Below are 27,459 nucleotides of genomic sequence, written 5' to 3'. Positions count from 1 at the left end.
ATTTTAATCTAATATTTTTAATTTTAATTTAATTTATAATATACATGAAACGAAATAATATAGGTGAATTTTCTTTTTAACTTGAAAGGGTCAAAATTTGTCCACTCCCGCATATTAAATAGATAGATAAATAAATATAAGTAACTCCATTAAATGTGAAACGGTTGAAGTATGTAGGGTGGAATATTCTATGTACTGCAAGCGGATGAAAAAGTTCAATCAAGAACGGACAATCATTCTTTACACCTCAGGGTAAGTTGCATAAAATGGCTGCATGTCCGGCGGGAACCTTGTTTGGTGTATTGAGATCCGATTGCAAAGACAAAGGTTGGTGTATTGAGAGACTGAAGTTCCAGGCCTGATTTTGTCATGGAGTGTATCGCTTTTGTTTTTATGTAATTCATGCTCTATCCATCAAAATATAAATGCTTTTATTTTAACATAATTTAACAACATATTGTTAATATAATTAAAGTAATAAATTTTATTTTATATTTTCCTAAAATACTTTTCATTCATATTAATTCACTAAAAAAATAATTATTTTTATGAACTTTGATATTATATTTTTAATTTATTTGTCTTTAATTAAAATTAGATCTTTAAATCTTACAATTTGAAGATGACTCAATGAATATTATTTGTGTGACTTCATAAATTTAGCTCTGTTTTGCTAAGTTAATTAGCATCTGCTTATTTTATTGATATTTTCATTACAGGCTCTAAGGAAATTTGAAATTTTTATACCTCAGCAACTCTTTGGAGCTAACCAGAGTTCCAGACTTGTCTAGTGTTCCAAAGCTTGAGTTATTATTTTTGGACAGATGTAGAAGCTTGATTGAGATTCCTAGCAGCATTGGCGAGTTGAAATGTTTTAAAGAAATTTATCTCATTGGTTGCAAAGAACTGCGTAGTGTTCCACAAAGCATCTCAATCTGAAATCTCTTACAAACCTTGATATCTCAAATTATTTGAATGTGTTAGAATTATTACTCAAAATTCTAGTGGAATTTAGAGAGACATTTTCCTAATTTGAATAGGAGAAATATTCCTCAATATAATAGAGAAATATTTCCTATATAAAGTAGAACTCTTATTTAGTGTTATTTCTAAATTAAGTGGGATTCCTAATTAGATTAGAATTGAGGAAATTAATGCTATAAATAGGAGAATAGTGAAAAGAGTTATTTGATTTTCAACTCATTAGATTAGGATTGAGAAAGGGATTCTTATCTATTGATGAAAGAGCTCTTACCCATATAGTTGAAGATACCCTTTGTGGTGTAGTATTGTAATAGTAAATATATTGGGTTATGTATAGAGGAGACTGAGAGGAGCTAACTAATATATTTATTATGAGCAATTTGATGTAGTATGGGTTCTCTTGGATATAATTGCATTCATGGGTAGTATAGCTTTGAGCTCCTAAATTGATGATTATTTATTGATGATAGTGGAAAATGGCATGCCCGTGGATGTAGCCCTATGTTGAGAGGATAAACCACATAAATATTGATATTTTGTATGTTTACTTTATTTTTTTGCAATTTACACGCTTCTGTAGTGCACAACAATTGATATCAGAGCCATGGGAATGATCTTGGTGAGTTTGGTTGAAAGCGGAGCTGCTGCGATATATAGAAAGTTGCGCATGCAACAATAGTGATGATGGAGAGTTGAATTTAAAGTGGAGCTCTTGATGCAAAATCAAGAAAGTTGACGTGATAATTTTCTGAAGAAAAAAGCAAGTTACACCCAAGATGAAGATTAGAGAGATTGATAATTTAAAGGATTCAAGCTCAAGCATGGAAATATGATAATTGAAAGCACCCAAGAATTAGAGGTATATAATGGTTTATGGATTTTGAGTCAAGGTAGAGATTGTTAGAATTATGACTCAACATCCTAGTGGGATTTGAAGAGACCTTAATATTTCTCAATAGTATAGAGAAATATTTCCTATATAAAGTAGAACTTTTATTTTAGTTTTATTCCTAAATTGAGTGAGACTCCTAATTAGATTAGGATTGAAGAAATTAATACTATAAAAAGGAGAATAGTGGAAAGGATTATTTTGCTTTTAACTCAGAGTGAGGCTATTGCCCATTGTAAAAAGGGGTCTTGCCAATTGCTGCAGATTTAGCTCTACACAATGATGAGGGGCTTTTGCCCATTGTAATAAAAAGAGGCTTTGGCTTATGGTAGAGAAAGGACATAGAATTCAAAAGAAATGGATTTTTATCCATTGATGAGAGGGCTTTTGCCCATAGAGTTAAAAACACAATTTGTGGTGTAGTGTTATAATAGACAATTGGTATTAGAGCCATGAAAATGATTTTAGTAAGTTTGGTTGAAGGTGGAGATACTGCGACATGTAGAAAGTCGCACATGCAACAATAGTGATGGTGGAGAGTTGAATTTAAGGTGGAGCTTTTGATGCAAAAACAAGAAAGTTGATGCTGCGAAGATTTTCTAAAAAAAGAAGCAAGCTACACCCAAGATAAAGATTGAAGAAATTGATAATTTGAAGGGTTCAAGTTCAAGCATAAATATGTGATGATTGAAAGCACCCGAGAATTGGAGGTATGCAATAGTTCATAGATTTTGAGTCAAGGTAGAGATTATTAGAATTATGACTCAAAATCCCAGTGGAATTTAGAAAGACCTTTTTCTAATTTAAGTGGGAGAAATATTTCTCAATAGGATAGAGGAATACTTCCTATATAAAGCAGAACTCTTATTTTAATGTTATTCCTAAATTAAGTAGAACTTCTAATTAGATTAGGATTGAGGGAATTAATACTATAAATAGGAGAATAGTGGAAAGTGCTATTAGGCTTTCAACTTATAGAGTGAGGCTATTGGCCATTATAAAAAGAAGTCTTGCCAATTGTTGAGGATTTAGCTCTGCCCAATGATGAGGGGCTTTTGCCCATTGTAGTAAAAAGAGGCTTGGGCCTATGGTAGAAAAAAGACATAGAATTTAAGAGGAAAGAATTTTTGTCCATTTGTGAGAGGGCTTTGCTTATATAGTTGAAGACACTCTTTGTGGTGTAGTATTGTAATAGTAAATATATTGGGTTATGCTCAGAGGAGACTAAAAGGGATTAACTAATGTATTTACTATGAACAGTTTGATGTAGTATGGATTCTCTTGGGTATAATTGGGTTTATGGGTAGTATAGCTTTAAGCTTGTAAATTGATGATTATTTATTGATGATAGTAAAATGTAGTCCTATGTTGAGAGGGTGAACCACATAAATATTGATATTTTGCTTTATTTCTTTACAGTTTACACGCTTATGCAGTACATAATAGAACGTCATTGAATTGCCAGATAACATAGGGGATTTAGAATTACTGGAGTTCCTTTGCATAAATGCAAATGGAATGAAAACATTACCATCCGCCATCAATCAACTGAAAAATTTGGTAGACTTGGGCGCGTGGTGATGTGAAGGTTTGGCATTGCTTCCTTTGACAGGTTTGTCCCGTTCATGGAGGATTGATTTACATGACAATGGTATATTAGAAATTCCCCAGAGTATTTGTGATTTAGTGTCATTGTTACATTTACATTTAGGTGGAAACAATTTTGAGAGCGCACCTGCAAGCATTAAAAAACTGCCGAAGTTGAAATATCTCGGATTAAATGATTGCAAGAGACTTAAATCTTTACCAGAGCTTCCATGCTTAGAAGACAAAGATGAAGACTTATTATATGAAAACAAAAACAATAACGAAGAATCATATCTTGACTTTCATAATTGCATCAATTTGGACAAGGATGTATGTGAGAAAGTAACGGAGGACGTATTTGTAAAGCATCTGTTGCAACACAAGGTATGCTTCCTTCCTCATGCATTTCCTCAAGTCCATTAACACAAGCTATGAAGTTTCAATACATTACTGATAAAATATTAATAATTTCATGTCAATGAAGAGGAGAAGAAGAAGAAGAAGAAGAAGACAATAAAAGGATCCAATGATCTCATCAGGATAAAATAAGCTCCGTTTGTATGCTTGAAAGACGACAATGACTATGAAATAGACGACAATTACTATGATGATAAAATAATCTCTTATTTTACTATTGAATTTCATTTATTGAATTTCACTTATTGCTCGATGAGCAATGAATTCTAAAGTCTTTGTTGCATTTATCTCCTTCATTTTTTCCATCTATCTGTGTGAGCAACAAAATTGCAAAGAAATTCAATTCGAGGACTACAGAAGTGAAGTTCTAGCAAACACACAGAGGACAAGAACTAGAGAAGCAATACAAGCAAGCAAATAATGCAAACCAAGACATTGTGGCTTTGCATTAAAAACAATTGCTCACTCACTAGTTAGTAGTCTGCAGCTTGGTTGGTTAGACGCAGAACTGGAATTTAAAGCAGATATTAAATTGCGGATCCCAAGGATTCCTTTTAGTTTACCTCTCGGTTTTATCTGGGCATGAAAATTCCCACCAACCTATTTCTTAAAGTTTTATATGGCTGCCCTTATATTATTCTTTGTTAGGCTTTCTTTTTTCAAGAGCTTTTTTATTTTTAGGTTTTCATTTGTTGTAATTCTATTGCCTTATTTAATATTTAATTTAATTTAAAAGCTTTATTAATTCGAATGCTTAATTTTTTTAATTATTTGCTTTTAACTGAATTTCTAAACGAAAATCATAAATATAAATTTACTATTCCTGATTTAAAATAATCTTATTTCATCATGAAATACTTATTTTTGAAGACTAATTAATTAAATTTTTGATTTAGATAAAATTTACAGCCTCTTGGAAATTTGAAACTGATGGACCTCGGCCACTCTAAGGACTTGATCAGAATTTCAGACTTATCTAATGCCACAAATATTGAGTTTTTATATTTAAAGGGATGTAAAAGTTTGGTTGAGATTCCCTCATCTCTTCAAAATCTGATCAAGCTTACTGATCAAGATTACGGTAAGGCAACTTTCAAAGAAGATTCAAATCCCTCCGCATTTTTAAATATCATAAGGCAAGACTATATTAGTCTCATTAGAGAGATGAAAGAGGGGAAAGAAATTTTAGAAATTCTTTCCAACGGATATCAAATGGGTAACCCTAAAATAATGGGTTACTTATTGGGTTGACAAATATGAGTAGAAATCCAAAAATTAATAACACTTCTAAAAATAATGGCTAAAATTAAAGAGATTGTAGCAAACAAACTCACGGCTTCAGGCTTCAAAACTTTCAATTTCTTCTCTCTGTTAACCGTCCGTCGACTACAATTGTGATTACAGAAGGGCTTATCGACGGACGGAGGAAGTAAGAGGCGAGGAAGTCCGATTGACGCCGGGGATGTCATGGTTGGCAAGGGAGAGTCGCTGTTCGCCTTCTTCTCCCCTTTTTTTTCGCATCCTTGGTGAAAAGAAACAATGAAACAAGGCTGAATTCGAGGCAAGGAAGGGTTTCTAGCTAACTACAGCTGTAACTCACCTGTTGTTAGTTGTTAGATCTGTTGAGAAACGCGGGAATCCATCTCTTGCTCTGCTTTAGATCTTTCCAGCACGCACCGTTTTACTTATGCTTCTCCGCACCGTTTCTTCATTTTGCTTTGTCAGCTCAGTTCTTTTCTTTTACTTCCATTCATTTTCTATATGCTGCGTTTCATAATAAATACTTATCATTAATCCATTAGTTTTGTTTCTTAGAATTTTTGTTGACAAAAATGAGCTCTTTTATTTGTGGAATTTCAATCGCATGATGACTTTTGTCTTCCCTCATTCGTTTTCCCCAACAATAATATGTTCCTTCTGGGAAGGTGCTTCCAATCATGCTGTATGCCTATAAATTTTTATTGCGTCAAAGCAGTTTTCCACACGCAAAAAATATACATCTCTGGTATTTGTTTTGTTAATTACCTTGTTCAAACTCAGTTCTCACGGGAAATATTGTTCAAACTCTGCTTGCAAAAAAGCCTTCTACCACGGCTTCTACGTCTTCTACTCCTCCAGACATGGCTTCTACTTCTTCTACTCCTCCAGATCAGTACAAGAAATGGGATGCTTTCATTAGTTTTAGAGGCAAAGATATCCGTAAGGATTTTCTCTCCCATCTCTTGAAAGCTTTGTTTGGAAAACAAATCAAAGCCTTCTTGGATGAAAACCTTGATAAAGGAAAAGAGATATCCAGTTCTCTCCTCGAAACAATTGAAGAATCATACATCTCAGTGGTGATATTCTCTGAAAATTATGCAGAGTCTCCATGGTGCTTAGATGAGCTCGTGAAGATACTTCAATGCAAGAAAACATTAGGACAAATAGTCCTACCAGTTTTTTATCGTGTAGATCCAACTGATGTTCAAGAGCTGAGAGGGAATTTTGGAGAGGCATTCTCTCAGGCTCAGCATGGAGAAGAAGTAAAAAAGGTGGAGGAATGGTGCCATGCTTTGAAAGAAATCAGCAACTTAGCAGGATGGGACTCACAGTCACGGAATATCAAGTAAGTTAATTATTATTATTTTAACGTTTTCATTTTAATTATTATTATTATTATTATTATTATTATTATTATTATTTTAAATTAGAGATAACTTTAGTCCTAATTGGATACATGATGAATGGCTCTATTTCATTGATGTATATCTTAAAAAGAAATGACAACAATATATATACAAATATTTAATTGGATACTATTTGTTTGTTTCTTATATATGTTTTCTTTTTGGAAATAAATCTATTTATTCATATTTTATATTAGTAAGAATAATAATGGCGGTTTTTTCTTTTGTTTTTGGGTGTAAACAAATTGCTAAAAGTTAATCTGAATATATATAATGGTGAATTTGAAAATAAATCACTTAATTATTAATTTATAATTATTTTTTTAATATATAAATGGAATAGTCAAACTCGAGACATCCTCACCTCTTACATTGTTAAAAGTCTAAGAAAATTAACTAGACTACCCTTATTTGGCATATGTTAAAATAATTGATTATGATATTATACATCATATTTATCATAGTTTTTAACATATGTGCCCTCAACATATAATATATGAATTTTTTAGAATATTTGTGTTTTACCTTTATATTGAGGTTGTTATTTTAATTCATGTATCATAAATACTTGATTATATGCATAGATACTTTAACCTTTATATATATATATATATAGATGAAAGAAATATCAATATATAATGACAAACTGACTTAAAAAATCTAAATATTTGTATTTATTTTTTTATCTAAATTTTTTAATTTTAGACAATTAAATCAAACCTTTCAAGACTAAAAAAATTTTATTTGGCGCTCAAATTTTATCCCTGAATTGTAACTAGAAAATTACAATTTAGTTTTTAAAATTTGGTAAAATGAAGTTTAAATTAAGGGAATAAATTGTAAGTTTTACTAAATTTCAAGATGAAATTGCGTAGTTTTGAAAATATAAATTGTAAGGTTTTGCCAAATCTTGGGATAAAATTGTAATTTATTAAATTTTAATTTGAGTGTTCAATAATTTTTTATTTAAAAAAATTTAATTTAATCATTTAAAATTAATAATTTTGGATAGAATGAGTAACAAATTCAAATGTTGGATTTTTTTTTTTAATTCAATAACCAATAAATTAAAGAATATGCCATTTGGCTAAATCTTAACGTTTCCTTATTGAACGAGAAAATGAAATACTAATTCCAAAATCAAAAGGAAACGGCATCTTGTGGGCAAATACATAACATAAATGATGTGATCGCTACACATTGTCGGTTTGTCACATTCTAAGAATAATATGGCAAAAATTGGGGCATATAATTAAAAAGAAAAAATTAATGTTTAGCTAAAGTTAAAAACTCAATGCTTAATTAGATTGCTTGCAAATTGAAATTCTAAGATGAATCTTTAGATATAATACAAAAAATTCTTACATACATCTAAGTGCATAACATTCAATAGAAAATCAGTGTATCATTAGTTCAGATAGCACATACCATAATTTAAAATAAATTTCACCATGATCAAATTCAAATATAAACAGTGTTAATATCAAATTTAATATCAGTATCTTATTTTTCTAAATAGAAATATATATATTGATTGCATGTTATTTACTTAGAAGTATGACTTACTAACATTTCTTTTTCATATATAATCAGGTCTGAGTCCGAACTAGTTGAGGAAATAGTAAATGTTGTTTTGGAGAAATTAAATGACACCTTTAAAGGTGATTATGAGAATGATGATTTAATTGGAATTGAATCACGTGTGAAGAAAATGGAAGAATTATTATTTTCTGAATCAGTAAATGATAAACGAGTTGTAGGAATTTGGGGGATGGGAGGTATTGGAAAGACAACTCTTGCTGAAGAAGTATTTCATCGAATCAAGGCTAAATTTGATAGTCACTGCTTTGTTGCCAATGTTAGAGAAGAAATAATGAAGCAAACATCAAATGCTTTACGAGATAAAATCTTTCATCAATTGTTAGGAGAGAAAGATGGATATATAGATACACCTCATTTGGGGCTTTCATGAGGAGAAGACTTCAAAGTAAAAAAGTACTCATTGTCTTTGATGATGTAGATGATCCAAACGATTTAAAGTTTTTAGGTGGAATTTGTGATTGGTACAATATGGGAAGTAGAATAATTATAACCAGCAGGGATAGGCAAACACTTATAAATGTTTGCCTTGAGAAGTGTATATATGAGGTTAAAAAATTAATTGATCGTGAAGCTCTTCGTCTCTTTAGCTTATATGCCTTCAAACAAGATCATCCCAAAGAAAGATATGAGAAGCTATCGGTGATGGCAATAAGATATGCTCAAGGCAATCCGTTGGCTCTTAGAGTTTTTGGCTCTAATATGTATAAAAAGGGTATAGAAGAATGGGAAAGTGAGTTGAAAAAACTGAAAGAAATTCCTGATTTGAACATTCAAAATGTCCTGAGAATAAGTTATGATAAACTAGATCGTCATAAAAAAAACATATTTCTTCATATTGCATGTTTCTTTAAGGGGGAGCCTAGAGGTGATGTTGAGAGAATACTAGATGCTTGTGGTTTATCTGCAAGAAGTACAATAAGTTGTCTAATTGATAAATCTCTCATAACCATTTCATCAAACAATGTTGTTGGTATGCATGACTTGTTGCAACAAATGGGCAAGGAAATTGCTTATGAGGAATCCAAACAACCTGGAGCAAGCATCAGGTTATGGAATTACAATGATATTTGTCGTGTATTGTCAACAGAAACGGTGAGGACTAAATTAGAGCAGTTTCTTGTTTCATTTTTCTCATATTTGAGTTTTGTAAGAACTGTAGTTCTCATATGGAATTAAGTGGCAGATAATAATCTTTTGTTGTTATTTTATTAGGGAACTCAAAATGTTGAAAGCATATTACTTGACATGCATGAGGTGAAGGATAATTTGGTGCTAAGTTCCACAGCCTTCAAGAAGATGTACGCTCTTAGATTCCTCAAATTCTTCAATGTTTCTAATTCCGGACAAGGACAAGTGCTGCTTCCTAGCAGCCTTGAATTTCTACCAGAAGGGCTAAGATATCTTTACTGGGATAGATACCCTTCGAAGTATTTGCCTTTGAAGGGTTGCACAAAATATCTTGTAGAACTCCACATGCCTAGTAGCAACCTCAAAGAACTTTGGAACGGAGATGAGGCAAGAGTTATTGTGAGTATATAAAATTTAGCCACATTTTTGTGAAGTTAATTAGCAACTGCTTATTTTATTGATATTTTCATTACAGGATCTTGGAAATCTGAGACTTTTAGACCTCAGAGACTCTTCTGAGCTGACCAGAGTTCCAGACTTGTCTAGCGTCCCAAATCTTGAGTTTTTAAGTTTGAGGGGTTGTTTAAGCTTGATTGAGATTCCTAGCAGCATCTGCAATCTGAAATCTCTTACACTCCTTGATATCTCATTTTATCAGAATGTCAATGGATTGCCAGAGAACATAGGGAATTTAGAATTGCTGCAGGAACTTAATATATTTTCAAGTAGAATAAAAGCATTACCATCCTCCATCAATCAATTGAAAAATTTGGTAGACTTAAATTGTGGTTTATGTGAAGGTTTGACATTGCCTCCTTTGACAGGTTTGTCCTGTTTGCTGGATATGTCTTTAAATTACTCTGGTATATTAGAAATTCCCCAGAGTCTTGGGTGTTTAGTGTCATTGACATACTTACATTTAGCTGAAAGCAATTTTGAGAGTATACCTGCAAGCATTAAACAACTATCTCAGTTGGAAACACTTTGGTTAGATGGTTGCAAGAGACTTAAATTATTACCAGAGCTTCCCTGCTTAGAAAGATTGCATGCATCGGGTTGCACATCTTTGGAATCTGCATCAACTTCATTCCTTTTCACAGAACACGAAGTCGAATATAGAATTGCAACTTTTCTTGAATTTCGTAATTGCATCAATTTGGATAAGGAGAAAGTAATGGAGGATGTATTGGAAACGCATCTGTTGAACGATGAGGTATGCTTCCTTTTCTCAGGTGTTACAAGGATCATCACGATAAGTTTGGATTTTATTTTTCATAAAATAATGAATGATTTTCATGTACAGATTGTAGAATTATGTATACCCGGGGATGAAGTGCCTCAAAGGATGAGATATAAGAACCAGAGAGGATCTTCACTCTCATTCACGCTAGATAAGCCAAACTTGATTGCTGTTTCTTTATGCCTTGTTTTTAATCCCAAAAATCATTATTGTGATTTTGTTCTCCTTACTTGCGAAGCCCAATTCATTGATAAATCTGGACATAACAGTGATTTCGTTTTTGATTTCCCTCATTTATTGGCGGTTGATGGGTTAGAATCAAAACATGTGTGTCTTTGGAATAAATTGTTCAACATGGAAGACAGTTTCGTTGAGGCCTCATTTCAGTTCTGCCTTTACAAGTACTCATCCTCACTTCAAGGTGCGGGTCCATATACCGAGGGTATGATTAAATGTGGGGTACATCCTATATATGTTCGAGACAAATGTTGGTTGCAGAGATAAAAAGAGAATTAGAAATCAAGAAGATGAGGAAGAAGAACCTTCTCCCCTTAGATTGAAACAAGACCAAAAACCTTACAACAGGTAAAGGAATTTCTCATAATTTATTTACTCTTTTTTGAAATATAATTTATTTACTCTTACAAAGTACTTGTAATCTTTTGCAGCACTACCACCACGGCAGAGTCTTCTTAGGTGTTTGAAGGTTAGACATTAAACAATATCTTCTGGATTTCATTTATTAATAAAATTTTGCTTATAAGATAAATTGTGCTGAATTATAAATTTTGAATAAACACCACAGTCAATCCATCTAAAAAATCAAAAGCATCCACAATCAAAATGAAAAAAGTCTTATATAAAGTGAATAAAACTCTTGCTAGGGGAGAGAATAAATAAGAACTAAAAGACAACATTTCCTGTCTTGGTTCGGTGTTGCAGACAACGATCTACAAGGACCTATAAAGGCCAGTTCGACATTTTTCCGGTCTCTAGTTTCTTCGGCAATCCAGGACTGTGTGTTTCAATTGTACAGCAGTTTTGTTGTGATTAAACACAAACTACCAATCCTATTCTTGAAGAATCCTCAAATAACCCGCTTGTTTTTGGACTCATTCCTGGACTTGCTTTTGATTTATTGTTGGATCTACAACTGGGTTACTCTACAACCGATGTTTCGCATCCTTGGTGAAAAGAACAAGGCTGAATTCAAGGCAAGGAAGGGTTTCTAACTAACTACAACAGTAACTAATCTGCTGTTAGATCTGTTGAGAAATGCGGGAATCCATCTCTTGCTCTGCTTTAGATCTTTCGAGCACCGTTTTACTTATGCTTCTCCGCACCGTTTCTTCATTTTGCATTGTCAGCTCAGTTCTTATCTTTTAATTACTTCCATTCATTTTCTATACGCTGCATTTCATAATAAATACTTATCAATAGTGTATTCATTTTTCATAAGTATTTAAAAGTAAATTTTACTATTTTTTTATATTTATATTTATCTTTATCCCTTTCCTTGTTCTTTGAACTTTTGGCACTTCTGTTTTCTTCTCTCTAAATTATTTATTTAATGGACATTTTGCACATTATTACATTTTTCTACTCTCGCATATTAAATAAATAAACAAATATAAATAACTCCACTAAATATGAAATGGTTGAAATATATAAGGTGGAATATTCTATGCAGTAAAAAAGTTCAATCAAGAGTAGACAATCGTTGTTTACACTTCAAGGGAAAGTAGCATAAAATGGCTCCATGTGCCGGTAGGGACCTTGTTTGGTGTATTGAGATCCGATTGTAAAGACAAAGGTTGGTTTATTGAGAGACTTGAAGTTCCATGCCTGGTTTTGTGATCGGGTGTGTCGCTTTTTTGTTCTTGTGCGTTTCATTAATATCATAAAAAAAAAAAAAAAATTAAATATGCAATTCATGCTCTATCGATCAAAATATACATACTTTTATTTTAACATAATTTAACAATATATTGTTAATATAATTAAAGTAATAAATTTTATTTTATATTTTCCAAAAATTCCCTTCATTCACATTAATTCACTAAAAAAATAATTATTTTATGAATTTTGATATTATGTTTTTAATATATGTCTTTAATTAAAATTAAATCTTTAAATTTCATAATTTTAAAGATGACTCAATGAATATTATTCGTTTTTTTTCCTTATCAATATTATTAATTTAAAGCTTATATATATTGACAAAGTGATATCTTTCTTTAATTTGCTTCTATTATGTAGCTATTTTAATATCTGCATAGTTTTAAATCTATGACTTTGTACCTTTTTGTAGCTAAATACTTTGTTGACCTGTTCCTGGTATTAATCATTCCTTCAGTTTATTTTCCTTCACAGAAAGTGCATATGGTGTTTCCAGTTATCTTCATTTTCTTTCTTTGTTTAATTTACATCATTTCTACTCTGTCTCAGAATAGTTTATCGAATTATTAATCTATAGTGTTTTTGCTCTCTTTACCAGCTTCAAATTCAGTTGCACGACCCTTCTTTTATCACTTATCATGGCTTCTACTTCTTCAACCCGTCCCAGCTATGATGTTTTTATTAGCTATAGAGGCAAAAATATTCGAGATGGTTTTGTCTCCCATCTCTTGAATGCTTTCCAGCAAAAACAAATCAATGCCTTCTTGGATGAAAACCATTGTAAAGGAGAAGATATCTCACCAGCTCTCTTGGCAACAATTGAAGAATCATATGTCTCAGTAGTGATTTTCTCTCAAAATTATGCCGATTCTTCATGGTGCTTGGATGAGCTTGTGAAGATACTTGGATGCAGGAAAACATTAGGACAATTAGTCCTACCAGTTTTTTACCATGTAGATCCAACTGATGTTCAAGAGCTGACTGGGAATTTTGGGGAGGCATTTACTATTGCTAAGCATGGAGAAGAACTCAAAGGCTGTTTAGACAGGGTGGAACAATGGTGCCATGCTTTGATGGAAATAAGCAATATAAAAGAATGGGATTCACGGAATTTCAAGTAATGCACTTAGTATTTTTTAATATTCTTATTTTTGTTATATATATATTGCTATCAATTTGGATAAAAAAGCATATTAATTGTCTATTACTCAAAAGTGAGTCTACCATTAACTTACTAGCATTTGTTCTTCATATGTATCAGGTTTGAATCCAAACTAGTTGCGAAAATAGTTAATGATGTTTGGGAGAAATTAGGTTGCTTCTCTTCAAGTGATTCTCCCATTGACAACTTAGTTGGACTTGAGTCGCCTGTAATGAAAGCGGAATCCTTATTAAGTATTGAATCAACGGATAATAAAAGAGTCATAGGAATTTGGGGTATGGTAGGTATTGACAGGACAACTATTACTAATGAAGTATACAGTCGAAAACTCATACAAATTTGATAGTTAATGTTTTGTTGATAATGTCAAAGAGCATATGAGAAAACAAACATCAATTGCTTTATGCGATAAAATCATTGAGCAATTTTTAGGGTAAAAAAATTTACCTATAAACACACCTCAGTTACCTGCTTTCATTAAGAGAAAACATCGTAGTAAAAAGGTCGTCAACGTTGTTGACGATGTGGATGATCCAAACCATTTAAAGCTTTTAGCAAGAGATCATGATTTGTATCATAATGGAAGTAGAATTATTTTAACTAGCAGAGAGAGACATTTGCTTAAAAATGTTTGCGATGAGGATTATATATATGGGGTTGAAAAATTAATTTATGATGAAGCTCTTTCTCTTTAGCTTGTATGCTTTCAAACAAAATCATCCCAAGAATCAATTTGACCTGTTCCTGATGCTAGTCGTTCTTTCAGTTTATTTTCCTTCACAGAAAGTGCATGTAGTGTTTCAAGTTATCTTCATTTTCTTTCTTTGTTTAATTTGCATCATTTCTACTCTGTCTCATAATAGTTTATTGAATTATTAATCTATAGTGTTTTTGCTCTCTTTAGCAATTCTTGAAAGTAATCAAAATGGATGTATGAGAATATGGGAAAAAAAAATTACAAGTTTTGGGTAGAATATTTAATTTGAAATTGGACCTATAAATGGGATTATAAGTTTTGCGATTGAAAATTTAATTTTTAAAGAGTTCAAGGAGTAAAGTGAAATTTTTTTTAAAATGACTTGCTTGCTGCTTTTTCTTCCGCAAAATAAGGGAACGTGAAAAAAAAAAATAATAAGAAAAAAAAGAGGAAAGAAAAGAGGAACAGTCAAGAATCGGGAAAAAGGTGGGAAAGGGAGGAGATTTGGCCAAGCCATGACCTAGACCTTGAACACCCAACAAATTTTTCGGTGGAATTTCCCTCTTATCATTGTCCATTTTCATCTCTAATAGCATTCCCTCACCCTTAATTGTCCATAACCAATTGATTCACCGCAATCTCCACCTGAAAACACTAAAATTGAAGGAGAGAGTTGTGTGGCTGTCATATTTTCCCCTCCAATTTCTAGTGCAGCCCATTCCACTCTCATCGCTATATGTACCAATGAAACCTCTCTAGCCATTAGTTCAAGTGAAAGAGAAGAGAGAAGGGAAAAGTGGAGGAGTACGAAGACAGGGAGAGGCAAGAGGAAAATTTCTGCAACAACACTCCACCAAAGATTTGGTTAAATTCTCAACAAAAGGAACCCATCTAAGTCAAGGGAAGTGAGGGGGAAATTCCAAAACTCAACTCAGATTGGATTATTTCCTTAACCCAATTGTGAGTTTTCTTCATATTATATATATAAAAAAAATCTTTTTATGTATTGTTTAATTTGCGTTTGCTTTTTTCTATTTTGTTGATTAGATTTCAAAAGTAGGATCGTGATGTACAATTTTCAATATATTTTTTTTTCATAGAAAAAAAAAAGGTTATTGTTTGATACTGTGGTAGAGCTCTGGAAAATATCTCTGTAAATAATTGTTCAAAAAGTCTTGTTCTGCTTAATGTTGTTCAGGTTTTGCTAGCAACAAGCACTGTAGAACAAAAAGACTAAATGATAGAAAAAAAAAATTATTGGGAGGACTAGTTTAGTGAAATTATGAAAGCATCAAAACTTCAATGCCATCGATTATGGAGTATGCCATATTTCTGCTGTGTTTTCATGATTGACCTTGGTGATAATAATTAATCAGTAGTTATACAATGAAACTACAGTAAATGTTCTATATGAGCTCATGTAGTGAAATATGAATTCTTGTCTTTGTAATTTGTTATTCCTACATGTATCTTTCCTGGCCCTGCTATGGTGGTAATGGACTTGATTAATTCTAGTAAATTGCTTCTCTTGCGTTCACATTCTCATAAGTGAGATATATATCTTCTAAAAAAAGAGAGAGAGAGAAAAGATAGACGAAGAAGCTAAGAAACTAAATTTATATTTTTCTTTTCTTTTCAGATTTTAGCCATAGGACAATGAGTGGACCATCTCAAGTGACAAGCTAAACTCACAAGGCCTTTTGTACCCAATGGAAAAATATGCATATTTAATTTACTTTTGATATGAGTAATAATCAGGCGCATCATATAGAAAATCTTTGAAATATGCTAATAGGAGTATGCTATTTTTGTTCTGCACTTCCTTTTATTTATTTATATATATTTTTTTATATAGTGTTCTAGATTTAATGTTGTATTTCTCACTGGAGACATTTATTTTTCTTGTCTTAAATGATGGACTATAATATGTGAACTATTGGACTTAAGCCTTAAAGCTTGTGATTATGGTGCTTGCTTAAGATTGTATGTAAAAGAAATTTTGATAGGGGGAAATGAAACAATCCTAGTTTAAGTGAGATATCAAAATTTTAGTAGAACTTTAAAGACTTTTAGATGTTATACGGATGTTATATGGATAATTCAATCAAGTGAAGTTATAACACTAAGTTTGTCATATGTACTAAGAGCTATGTGGGCCTGATCATCCTTCTTAGGAGGTACATAAGTAGCCTTTGGGTGCGGTCAAAGATAGGTAAATTTTTCTGCAGTTGGAAACACAATTGAGTTTTGAGTTATTGTTCTTTGGTAATATTATATTATTATTTAAATGATGCGACTTACTGGTATGCTCGTTTATTTATTTTCATGTCTTTTATATGCTTAACGTTTGAGTTGATTGTTTGATTTATTAGAATGACTTTATCTATGTTATATTTACTTAGAAATTTTCAAAGGTTACATAAATTATGTACATATGAGGAAATTCTAGCTAAAAGAACGAATACTCTATACTAGCGTACCTTATTACTTTGTCCTAGTATCTTAATATATAAATTGATTTTGTTGATGCCATTTTATTTATTTATTTATTTATTTGTCATTTGAGAAAGAATTTTGTTTATTGAAAGTACTTGTAGTTAGTCAATTGTTTCGAGGAAACTCTGATGGTTTGGTTTCAGGTTACATATGTTCTAAATTTGAAGGACTGTTGTGTCACATTACCATCTTCAAACCCAGTTGCAAGACCCTTCTTTTATCACTTATCATGGCTTCTACTTCTTCAACCCGTCCCAGCTATGATGTTTTTATTAGCTATAGAGGCAAAGATATTCGAGATGGTTTTGTCTCTCATCTCTTTAATGCTTTCCAGCAAAAAAAAATCAATACCTTCTTGGATGAAAACCTTTGTAAAGGAGAAGAGATCTCACCAGCTCTCTTGGCAGCAATTGAAGAATCATATGTCTCAGTGGTGATTTTCTCTGATAATTATGCCGATTCCTCATGGTGCTTGAATGAGCTTGTGAAGATACTTGAATGCAGAAAAACATTAGGACAAATAGTCTTACCAGTTTTTTACCATGTAGATCCGACCGATGTTCAAGAGCTGACTGGGAATTTTGGGAAGGCATTTACTATTGCTAAGCATGGAGAAGAACTCAAAGGTTGTTTAGACAGGGTGGAACAATGGCGCCATGCTTTGATGGAAATAAGCATTATAACAGAATGGGATTCACGGAATTTCAAGTAATTCACTTAGTATTTTTTAATATTCTTATTTTTGTTATATATATATATATATATATATATATATATATATATATTGCTATCAATTTTTAAAAAAGCATATTAATTGTCTATTACTCAAAAGTGAGTCTACCATTAACTTACTAGCATTTGTTCTTCTTATGTATCAGGTCTGAATCCAAACTAGTTGTGAAAATAGTTAATGATGTTTGGGAGAAATTAGGTTGCTTCTCTTCAAGTGATTCTCCCATTGACAACTTAGTTGGACTTGAGTCACCTGTAATGAAAGCGGAATCCTTATTAAGTATTGAATCAACGGATAATAAAAGAGTCATAGGAATTTGGGGTATGGGAGGTATTGGCAAGACAACTATTGCCAATGAAGTATATAGTTGAATTATGACTAAATTTGATAGTTACTGTTTTGTTGATAATGTCAAAGAGCAGATGAGAAAACGAACAGCAATTGCTTTACGAGATAAAATCATTGAGCAATTGTTAGGAGAAAAAAATTTACGTATAAACACACCTCAGTTACCTGCTTTCATTAAGAGAAGACTTTGTAGTAAAAAGGTTGTCATTGTTTTTGATGATGTGGATGATCCAAACCTTTTAAATCTTTTAGCAGGAGATTGTGATTTGTATCATAATGGAAGTAGAATCATTGTAACTAGCAGAGATAGGCATCTGCTTAGAAGTGTTTGTGATGAGGATTATATATACGAGGTTGAAAAATTAATTGATGATGAAGCTCTTTGTCTCTTTAGCTTGTATGCCTTCAAACAAAATCATCCCAAGAATTAATTTGTTAATTTATCGAAGAGGTTGATAACATATGCTCAAGGCAATCCATTGGCTCTTAGAATTTTAGGCTCTAATTTATGTGACAAGGAGATTGAAGAATGGGAAAGTGAATTGAAAAAATTGAAAGAAATTCCTGATATGAACATAATTATAATTATTCATTGAATTGAAAAATAGTAATTTATTACTGTTTGATTCAATAAACTTTCTAAGAGCTCGATTTAGAAATCAAATATATATATATATATATATATATATATATATATATATATATATATTATTTTTAATAAATTTATAAATTAAGATATTTTATTGACATAGTAAAATCAAAATTCACTTGAAAATGGACCTAATTAAAAAAAAAAAAAACTCTAAGCACTTTTTTCAATTTTATTAAGTTTTTAATTTGGTTAATTTTTTTTAACATGAAGGTATAACTTATTTAGTAAAAAAATTAAGGTATAATTGTGATGTAATATATCAAAAAAATTTATTTCTATTTTTTTAAATAAAAATATTTAAATTTGTATGTAAAGAAAATATATTTTAGTCTACTTTTTTAGTGTTTTAGACTAAAAGAGATGGATTGTTGCGCGATGAAAAATTAAAAAAAAAAATTTCCATTTCATCAATTAAAAAATAAAAAAAACAAAAATAAAAAATTATATATACATAATTATAATTATTCCTTGAATTAAAAAAAATTATATACTTAAAAAACATACAATAATCTCACTCATATATTAAAAGGTGCACAAAATAATTCCGAGTCATTTTATTCATAACTTTATAGATGTCAAGTCAACTTTTTTTTTATAATTTATGATTTTCCTATATTCTTTTATGGAAGGTACTTGGGTGTTTCCATATATATATATATATATATATATATATATATATATATATATATATATATATATATATATATATATATATATTATGATAATTTTGTTAATTAGTGGTATATTTTTCATACTTTTCACCTCAAATCCAAGCGGCCCAATAGTAATTTTAAATACTTAAAAAAAAATTTTTACGTTGTCTCCCCTCATTCGTTTTCCACAGCAATAATATGTTCCTTCTGGGAAAGCGCCTTCAATCATGCTATATGCCTATAAATTTTTATAGCCTCCAAGAGTTTTCCACACCCCCACACGCAAAAAATACACATCTCTGGTATTTAATTGCTTTCGTTAATTACCTTGTTCAAATTCGGTTCTCATGGGAAGCATTGTTCAAACTCTGTTTGTACAACAGCCTTCTACCTTGGCTTCTACTTCTTCTACTCCTCCCGATCAGTGCAAGACATGGGATGCTTTCATTAGTTTTAGAGGCAAAGATATCCGTCAGGGTTTTGTCTCCCATCTCCATGATGCATTGCTGCGAAAACAGATCAATGCCTTCTTGGATAAGAACCTTGATAAAGGACAAGAGATCTCAAGTTCTCTCTTGGAAACAATTGAAAAATCATACATCTCAGTGGTGATTTTCTCTGAAAATTATGCAGATTCCCCATGGTGTTTGGATGAGCTTGTGAAGATACTTGAATGCAAGAAAACATCAGGACAAATGGTCCTACCAATTTTTTATCATGTAGATCCAGCTGATGTTCAAGAATTGAGAGGGAATTTTGGGAAGGCATTTCGTAAACATAAAAAAGATGTAAAAAAGGAGAAGGAATGGCGCCATGCTTTGAAAGAAATCAGCAACTTAGCAGGATGGGACTCAGAGTCACGGAATATCAAGTAAGTTAATTATTATTTTTTTAACATTTTCATTTTAATTATTATTATTATTATTATTATTTTAAATTAGAGATAACTTTAGTCCTAATCCGATACATGACAAATGGCTCTATTTCATTGATGTATAATTTAAAAAGAAATGACAACAATATCTATAAAAATATTTAATTAGATACTCTTTGTTTGTTTCTTATATATGTTTTCTTTTTGGAAATAAATCTATTTATGTTTTATATTAGCAAGAATAATAATGGCGGTTTTTTCTTTTGTTTTTGGGTGTAGACAAATTGCCAAAAGTTAAGCTAAATATATATAATGGTGAATTTGATAATAAATCACTTAATTATTAATTTAAAATTAAATTTTTTCATATAAATGGAATACTCACATTCTCTATCTCTTATATTTTTAAAAGTCTAAGAAAATTAACTAGACTACCCTTATTTAACATATGTTGAGATGATTGATTACAATAGTACACCATATTTATCATAGTTTTTCACATGTGTCCTCAACATATAATATTTGAATTTTTAAGAATATTTGTGTTTTACCTTTATATAGATGAAAGAAATATCAATATATAATGACCGGCTGAATTAAAAAAATATAAATATTTGTATTTACTGCTTTTTTTTTATTTAAATTTTTTAATTTTGAACAATTAAATCTAATCTTTCAAAATTAAAGAAATTTTATCCAATGCTCAAATTTTATCTCTGAATTCTAATAGGAGAATTACAATTTAGTTTTTGAAGTTTGGTAAAATAAAATTTAAATTAAGGGATTAAATTGTAAGTTTTATCAAATTTCATGATAAAATTGCTTGTTTTTAAAAATATAGAGACCAAATTATAAAGTTTTGTCAAATTTTAGGGATTACATTGTAATTTATTAAATTCTAATTTAAGTGTTGAATAATTTTTTTATTTTAAAAAAATTAATTTAATTACCTAAAATTAAAAAATTTGGATAGAATGAGTAACAAATTCAAATGTTAGATTTTTTTTTTTTTAAATTCAATAAGCAATAAATTAAAGAATATGCCATTTGGCTAAATATTAACGTTTCCTTATTGAACGAGAAAATGAAATACTAATTCCAAAATCAAAAGGAAACAGCATCTTGTGGGCAAATGCATAACATAAATGATGTGATCGGTACACATTGTCAGTTTGTCACATTCTAAGAATAACATGGCAAATATTGGGGCATAAAAAAAAAAATTAATGTTAAGCTAAAATTAAATACTCAATACTTAATTAGATTGCTTGCAAATTGAAATTCTAATATTAATCTTTAGATATAATACAAAAAATTCTTACATACATCTAAGTACATAATATTAGTTCAGATAGCACATACCATAATTTTAAATAAATTTCACCATGATCAAATTTAAATATAAACAGTGTTAATATCAAATTTAATATCAGTATCTTATTTTTCTAAATAGAAATATATATATTGATTGCATGTTATTTATTTAGAAGTATGACTTACTAACATTTCTTTTTCATATATAATCAGGTCTGAGTCCGAACTAGTTGAGGAAATAGTAAATGTTGTTTTGGAGAAATTAAATAACACCTTTAAAGGTGATTATGAGAATGATGATTTAGTTGGAATTGAATCACGTGTGAAGAAAATGGAAGAATTATTATTTTCTGAATCAATAAATGATAAACGAGTTGTAGGAATTTGGGGGATGGGAGGTATTGGAAAGACAACTCTTGCTGAAGAATTATTTCGTCGAATCAAGGCTAAATTTGACAGTCACTGCTTTGTTGCCAATGTTAGAGAAGAAATAATGAAGCAAACATCAAATACTTTGCGAGATAAAGTCTTCCGTCAATTAGAGAGAAAGATGGATATATAGATACGCCTCGTCTAGGGTTTTCACGAGGACAAGACTTCAGCGTAAAAAAGTACTCCTCATCTTTGATGATGTAGATGATTCATATGTTTTAAAGGGTTTAGGTGGGAACCTTAATTGGTACAATAAGGGAAGTAGAATAATTATAACCAGCAGAGATAGGCAAACACTCATAAATGTTTGCCTTGAGGAGCATATATATGAGGTTGAAGAATTAATTGATCATGAAGCTCTCCATCTCTTTAGCTTATATGCCTTCAAACAAGATCATCCCAAAGAAGGATATGAGAAGCTATCGGAGATGGCAATAAGATATGCTAAAGGCAATCCGTTGGCTCTTAGAGTTTTAGGCTCTAATATGTATAGTAAGGGTATAGAAGATTGGGAAAGTGAGTTGAAAAAATTGAAAGAAATTCCTGATTTGAACATTCAAAAGTCCTGAGAATAAGTTATGATAACCTAGATCGTTATCAAAAAAGTATATTTCTTGATATTGCATGTTTCTTTAAGGGGGAGCCTAGAGGTCGTGTTGAGGGAAAACTAGATGCTTGTGGTTTATCTGCAAGAAGTACAATAGGTCGTCTAATTGATAAATCTCTCATAACCATTTCATCATCCAATGGTATTGGTATGCATGACTTGTTGCAACAAATGGGCTTCAAATTGTTTATGAGGAATCCAAACAACCTGGAAAACGCAGCAGGTTATTGAATTACAAGGATATCTGTTGTGTATTGACAAAAGAAACGGTAAGGACTTAGTGTAGTTTCTTGTTTCATTTTTCATCTATTTGAGTTTTGTAAGAACTGTAGCTCTCATATGGAATTAAGTGATATATGATGATCTTTTGCTGTTATTTTTTTAGGGAACTGAAAATGTTGAAGGCATATCACTTAACATGTATGAGGTGAATGATAATTTGGTGCTAAGTTCCACAGCCTTCCAGAAGATGTACAATCTTAGAATCCTCAAATTCTTCAATGATTCTAATTCTAGTCGAGGACAATTGCAGCTTCCTAGCGGCCTTGAATTTCTACCAGAAGGGCTAAGATATCTTCACTGGGATAGATACCCTTTGAATTATTTGCCATTGAAGTGTTGCACAAAATATCTTGCGGAACTCCGCATGCCCTTGAGCAACCTCACAGATCTTTGGAATGGAGATGAGGCAAGAGTAATTGTGCTGCTATATAAAATTTAGTTACATTTTGTGAAGTTAATTAGCATTTGCTAATTTTATTGATATTTTCATCACAGGCTCTTGGAAATTTGAAACTTTTAGACCTCACCAGCTCTATGAAGCTGACCAGAGTTCCAGACTTGTCTAGATTCCCAAATCTTGAGGTTTTACGTTTGGGCGGATGCAGAAGCTTGATTGAGATTCCTAGCAGCATTGGCGAGTTAAAATGTCTAAAAGAAATTGATCTACTGAGATGCTTTAAACTGCATCGTATTCCCCAAAGCATCTGCAATCTGAAATCTCTTACAGTCCTTGGGATGTCAGATTTTTTGAATGTCACTGAATTGCCAGAGAACATAGGGGATTTAGAATTTCTAGAGACCCTTGAAATAGTTCGCATTGGAATAAAAGCATTACCATCCTCCATCAATCAATTGGAAAATTTGGTTTCCTTAAGGTGTAGAGGCTGTAAAGGTTTGACATTGCCTCCTTTGACAGGTTTGTCCCGCTTACGGGACATGAGTTTAGATGAGTGTGGTATAATAGAAATTCCCCAGAGTCTTGGGCTTTTAGTCTCATTGAGATCCTTAAGTTTAACTGAAAACAATTTTGAGAGCATACCTGCAAGCATTAAACAACTATCTAAGTTGAAACTGCTTTACTTATTTGGTTGCAAGAGACTCAAATGTTTACCAGAGCTTCCATCATGCTTAAGAAATTTGTCTTTAGGGAATTGCACATCTCTCAAATGTTTACCAGAGCTTCCATCATGCTTAAGAAATTTGTCTTTAGGGAATTGCACATCTCTCAAATGTTTACCAGAGCTTCCATCATGCTTAATAGATTTGTCTTTAGGGAATTGCACATCTCTGGAATCAGCATCAACTTCTTTCCTTTTCCCAGAACACAAAGACGAAGATCGAATTGAAAATTTTCTTGACTTTAGTAATTGCATCAGTTTGGATAAGGAGAAAGTGATGGAGGATGTATTGGAAACGCATCTGTTGAAACACAAGGTATGCTTTCATTTCTCAGGTGTTACAAGGATCATCACGATAAGTTTTTATTTTATTTTTTTTCATAAAATAATTTATAATTTTCATGGTACAGATTGTTCGTTTGTGTATTCCCGGGGATGAAGTGCCTCAAAGGATGAGATATAAGAACCAGAGTGGATCTTCTCTTTCATTCACACTAGATCAGCCTAACTTGATTGGTGTTTCTTTATGCCTTGTTTTTTATCCCAAAAATTATTATGGTTATTATGTTAGGTTTAATTGCGAAGCCCAATTCATTGATAAATCTGGACACAACAGTAAAAATTCCAAGTTCAGTTTCCAGGGTCACTGGATAACTGATCCGTTGGAATCAGAACATGTGTACCTTTGGAATGAATTGCTCTACAGTTCCGACAGGTTCGTTGAGGCCAAATTTCAGTTCTTCATTGAAGAGGCCTCGTTTCCGTACTACATTGAACATTTTTCACTCAAGCCACAACATAATTCCGGGGCTATAATTAAGTGTGGGGTACTTCCTATAGTTCGAGATGATTTTCTCTGCAGAGATAAAAAGAGAAGCAGAAATCAAGAAGATGAGGAAGAAGAACCTTCTCCCCTAAGAATGAAACAAGACCCAAAACCTTACAACAGGTAAAGGAATTTCTCATAATTTATTTACTCTTTTTTTTTTGTTAATATAATTTATTTACTCTTACAAAGTACTCGTAATCTTTTGCAGCACTACCGCCACAGCAGAGTCTCATTAAGTGTTTAAAGGTTAGAAATTAAACAGTATATTTTGTTCCATATTCTTCTTAATGCAACCTGAACTTTGCCAAATTACTCTGTCCAGTGTTCACTCATATTGATGGGTATTATTGCTAAACTAATATGTTATGTTGCCTTACTCTCTTATTTTTACTATTGAATTTCATTTTTACATTATCTGTCCACATGAATACATTACATTCACAAGGTTTGAAATCATAATAACCATTAATAAAATTTACAATAAAATTTCTCTCTTAAATTTAAAACATCATAACAACCATTAATAAGTACTACTTGATTTCACGAAAATTCTTCAATTAAACTGCATATTATATTGATCCGAGAACTCATCACATCCGGTCCTATAGCGATTTAAGAGTTCAAATCAACATAAGTTTCTAGCTGTGCTGCTTGATCTCGTCTTGTACGTCTCCTCTTTGTTGCAGATTTCGTGTTTGGAGGCTTTTGTGTGCGACTTTTCTGCAGAATTTGATGCAGCTCTCAGCTTTCTAAACCTTTGGCTTTTGTTCTGCTGGCAATTGTTTGCTGCCTTTTGTGATGCAACTTTGGTGCTGTATTATTGGCGTGTTTTGTACCTTTCTTTCTATGCTTTTTCACTTGGAATACCATTGTTGGGTGTAATAGGGAAGCCTATCGGATTGGTTTAATCGGCAAAGTCCATACTAAGTATTTTCTAGATGTCATTTATCAATAAAATTTTGCTGATAAAAGCAATTGTGCTGAATTATAAATTTTGAATAACACCACAGTCGATCCATCTTAAAGTTCAAAAGCATTCACAATCAGGCCAGTTTGACATTTTTCCTGTCACCAGTTTCTTAGGCAATCCAGGACTGTCTGGTTCAATTGCACGGCACTTTTGTGGTGATCAACCAAACTACCAATCCTATTACTAAAGAATCCTCAAATAACACGCTTGTTTTTGGACTCATTCCTGGACTCGCTTTTGATTTATTGTTGGATCTACAACTGGGTTACTCTATCCCGTCCAGAGACTAAAGTTCTTGCAGAAGTTCATAGAGTTCCTTTTTGCAAAAGAACACAGAAAATCATCTGTCACATTGGTATGTCTTCTCATAATGCTGAATTCCATTCGTAAATACCATAGGTTACTCTATATGCTTGAAAGACGACAATGACTATGAAATAGAGAAAAGATTCAGATTATAAAGCCTATAAGATTTACCTTAAAAGCTCTGTTTTCTTTAATGTTTTCTTATCTTGGAATATGTCCAGAAATTCTTAGCAGCTGCAAAAGTGAGCTCCTATGGTCAAAATACTGATTTTATTATTTTATGTAACTTCCCCTGTCTGCTATCATTCTAAACCAGTTAAGTATAATTCTAAAATTTACCAAATTGAATTTCATTTTTTTTCCCAATTACTCTCTTCAGTGTTCACTGTTCACCATTATATGCAGACATATTATTGGGTTTTATTGCTAGAGTAATGTATTATGTTGCCTTAATCTCTTATTTTACTATTGAATTTCATTTATTGATTTTCACTTGTTGGTCAATGAGCAATGAATTCTAAAGGCATTTATCTCCTTCAATTTTCCATCTATCCGTGCATGCAACAAAATTGCAAACAAATTCAATTCGAGAACTAGAGAAGTGAAGTTCTCAGCAAACACACACAGGACAAGAACTAGAGAAGCAATACAAGCAAGCAAATAATGCAAACCAAGGCATTGTTGCTTTGCATTAAAAACAATTGCTCACTTACTAGTGAGTAGTCTGCAGCTTGGTTGGTCAGATGCAGAACGGGAATTTAAAAGCAGATATTAAATGCCGGATCCCAAGGATTCCTTTCAGTTTACCTCTCTGTTTTATCTGGGCATGAAAATTCCCACCAGCCTATTTCTTAAAGTTTTATATGGCTGCACTTATATTATTTTTTTAGGCTTTCTTTTTTTTAAGAGATTTTTTGTTGGTTTTCATTTTTTATAATTCTATTGCCCTATTTAATATTTAATTTAACTTAAAAGTTTTATAAATTGAATGGTTAATTTTTTAATGATTTGCATTTAACTGAATTTCTAAACGAAAATCATTAAAATAAATTTACTATTATGATTTAAAATAATCTTATTTCATCATGAAATACTTATTTTTCAAGACTAATAAATTAAATTTTGGATTTAGATAAAATTATCTTTCATTACAGCCTATTGGAAATTTGAAGCTGATGGACCTCAGCAACTCTAAGGACTTGATCAGAATTTCAGGCTTATCTAATGCCACAAATATTGAGTTTTTATATTTAAAGGGATGTAAAAGTTTGGTTGAGTTTCTCTCATCTCTTCAAAATCTGATCAAGCTTACTGAATTAGAATTATTGTAAGCCAACTTTCAAAGAAGATTCAAATCCCTCTGCATTTTTTAATATCACAAGGCAAGACTATATTTGTTAAATTTAGAGAGAGTATTGGAAAAATTACAATTTAAATCATTTTAATTTGAGTTTATATAAGTAATTAGATTGCTTTTATACATCAAAATGACTAGTTAAGTCAATATTGCAACCCAACCACTTATATATTACCTTTTTACTTTGTATTCTTTTGATGTAGGATTCCAACAATAT

At 31.4% G+C, this 27,459-nt stretch overlaps 5 protein-coding genes across 11 annotated transcripts in view; all 5 read left to right on the top strand.

Moving 5' to 3' along the window:
- Positions 1–266: 266 nt before the first annotated feature.
- Positions 267–27,459, top strand: part of LOC131172692 (disease resistance protein RML1A-like) — a 46,010-nt gene continuing 18,817 nt past the window's right edge. The window contains exons 1-10 of the mRNA XM_058134202.1: positions 267–327; positions 3,585–3,844; positions 4,889–4,958; positions 5,918–6,482; positions 8,137–8,421; positions 8,469–9,237; positions 9,358–9,672; positions 9,749–10,486; positions 10,577–11,098; positions 11,182–11,219. Coding sequence (XP_057990185.1) covers positions 267–327; positions 3,585–3,844; positions 4,889–4,958; positions 5,918–6,482; positions 8,137–8,421; positions 8,469–9,237; positions 9,358–9,672; positions 9,749–10,486; positions 10,577–11,017 — 3,504 coding nt within the window. The 3' untranslated portion in view covers positions 11,018–11,098; positions 11,182–11,219. The remainder of the gene's footprint in view (positions 328–3,584; positions 3,845–4,888; positions 4,959–5,917; positions 6,483–8,136; positions 8,422–8,468; positions 9,238–9,357; positions 9,673–9,748; positions 10,487–10,576; positions 11,099–11,181; positions 11,220–27,459) is intronic.
- Positions 9,265–25,634, top strand: LOC110652929 (disease resistance protein TAO1-like). 2 transcript variants are annotated; one of them, XM_058134132.1, is made up of 6 exons: positions 9,265–9,303; positions 22,731–23,068; positions 23,158–24,096; positions 24,191–24,729; positions 24,818–24,855; positions 25,296–25,634. In XM_058134132.1, the coding sequence occupies exons 2-5, from the start codon at positions 22,799–22,801 to the stop codon at positions 24,843–24,845; spliced, it is 1,776 nt and encodes a 591-aa protein (XP_057990115.1). In that variant the 5' UTR covers positions 9,265–9,303; positions 22,731–22,798; the 3' UTR covers positions 24,846–24,855; positions 25,296–25,634. The 2 variants fall into 2 exon arrangements, with proteins under 2 accessions (XP_057990115.1, XP_057990116.1); XM_058134133.1 differs by lacking the exon at positions 9,265–9,303 and adding an exon at positions 22,521–22,649 and having other exon boundaries at positions 22,766–23,068.
- Positions 13,028–14,254, top strand: LOC131169026 (putative disease resistance protein At4g11170). The gene is made up of 2 exons (XM_058134144.1): positions 13,028–13,529; positions 13,674–14,254. Exons 1-2 carry the CDS (start codon positions 13,051–13,053, stop codon positions 13,915–13,917), a joined length of 723 nt encoding a protein of 240 aa, XP_057990127.1. The 5' UTR covers positions 13,028–13,050; the 3' UTR covers positions 13,918–14,254.
- LOC131172669 (putative disease resistance protein At4g11170) lies at positions 14,734–17,959 on the top strand. Of its 3 annotated transcripts, none has more exons than XM_058134145.1 (3): positions 14,734–15,231; positions 16,911–17,475; positions 17,646–17,959. In XM_058134145.1, the coding sequence occupies exons 2-3, from the start codon at positions 16,997–16,999 to the stop codon at positions 17,869–17,871; spliced, it is 705 nt and encodes a 234-aa protein (XP_057990128.1). In that variant the 5' UTR covers positions 14,734–15,231; positions 16,911–16,996; the 3' UTR covers positions 17,872–17,959. The 3 variants fall into 3 exon arrangements, with proteins under 3 accessions (XP_057990128.1, XP_057990129.1, XP_057990130.1); XM_058134147.1 differs by lacking the exon at positions 14,734–15,231 and having other exon boundaries at positions 17,104–17,235; positions 17,316–17,475; XM_058134146.1 differs by lacking the exon at positions 14,734–15,231 and having other exon boundaries at positions 16,087–17,475.
- LOC131172662 (disease resistance protein RUN1-like) overlaps positions 19,309–27,459 on the top strand; it is a 52,962-nt gene continuing 44,811 nt past the window's right edge. For 2 of the 4 annotated variants that reach the window (XM_058134111.1, XM_058134109.1), the window contains exon 1: positions 19,309–20,024. In XM_058134111.1, coding sequence (XP_057990094.1) covers positions 19,501–20,024 — 524 coding nt within the window. In that variant the 5' untranslated portion in view covers positions 19,309–19,500. The remainder of the gene's footprint in view (positions 20,025–27,459) is intronic. The other 2 variants (XM_058134113.1, XM_058134112.1) reach the window with 1 other exon arrangement.

This window comes from Hevea brasiliensis, chromosome 14 (assembly GCF_030052815.1).
Source record: "Hevea brasiliensis isolate MT/VB/25A 57/8 chromosome 14, ASM3005281v1, whole genome shotgun sequence".
NCBI classification, from domain to species: Eukaryota; Viridiplantae; Streptophyta; class Magnoliopsida; order Malpighiales; family Euphorbiaceae; genus Hevea; species Hevea brasiliensis.
The sequence above is the reverse complement of the archived record's forward strand: the minus strand, read 5'-3'. Positions and strand labels throughout refer to the sequence as shown.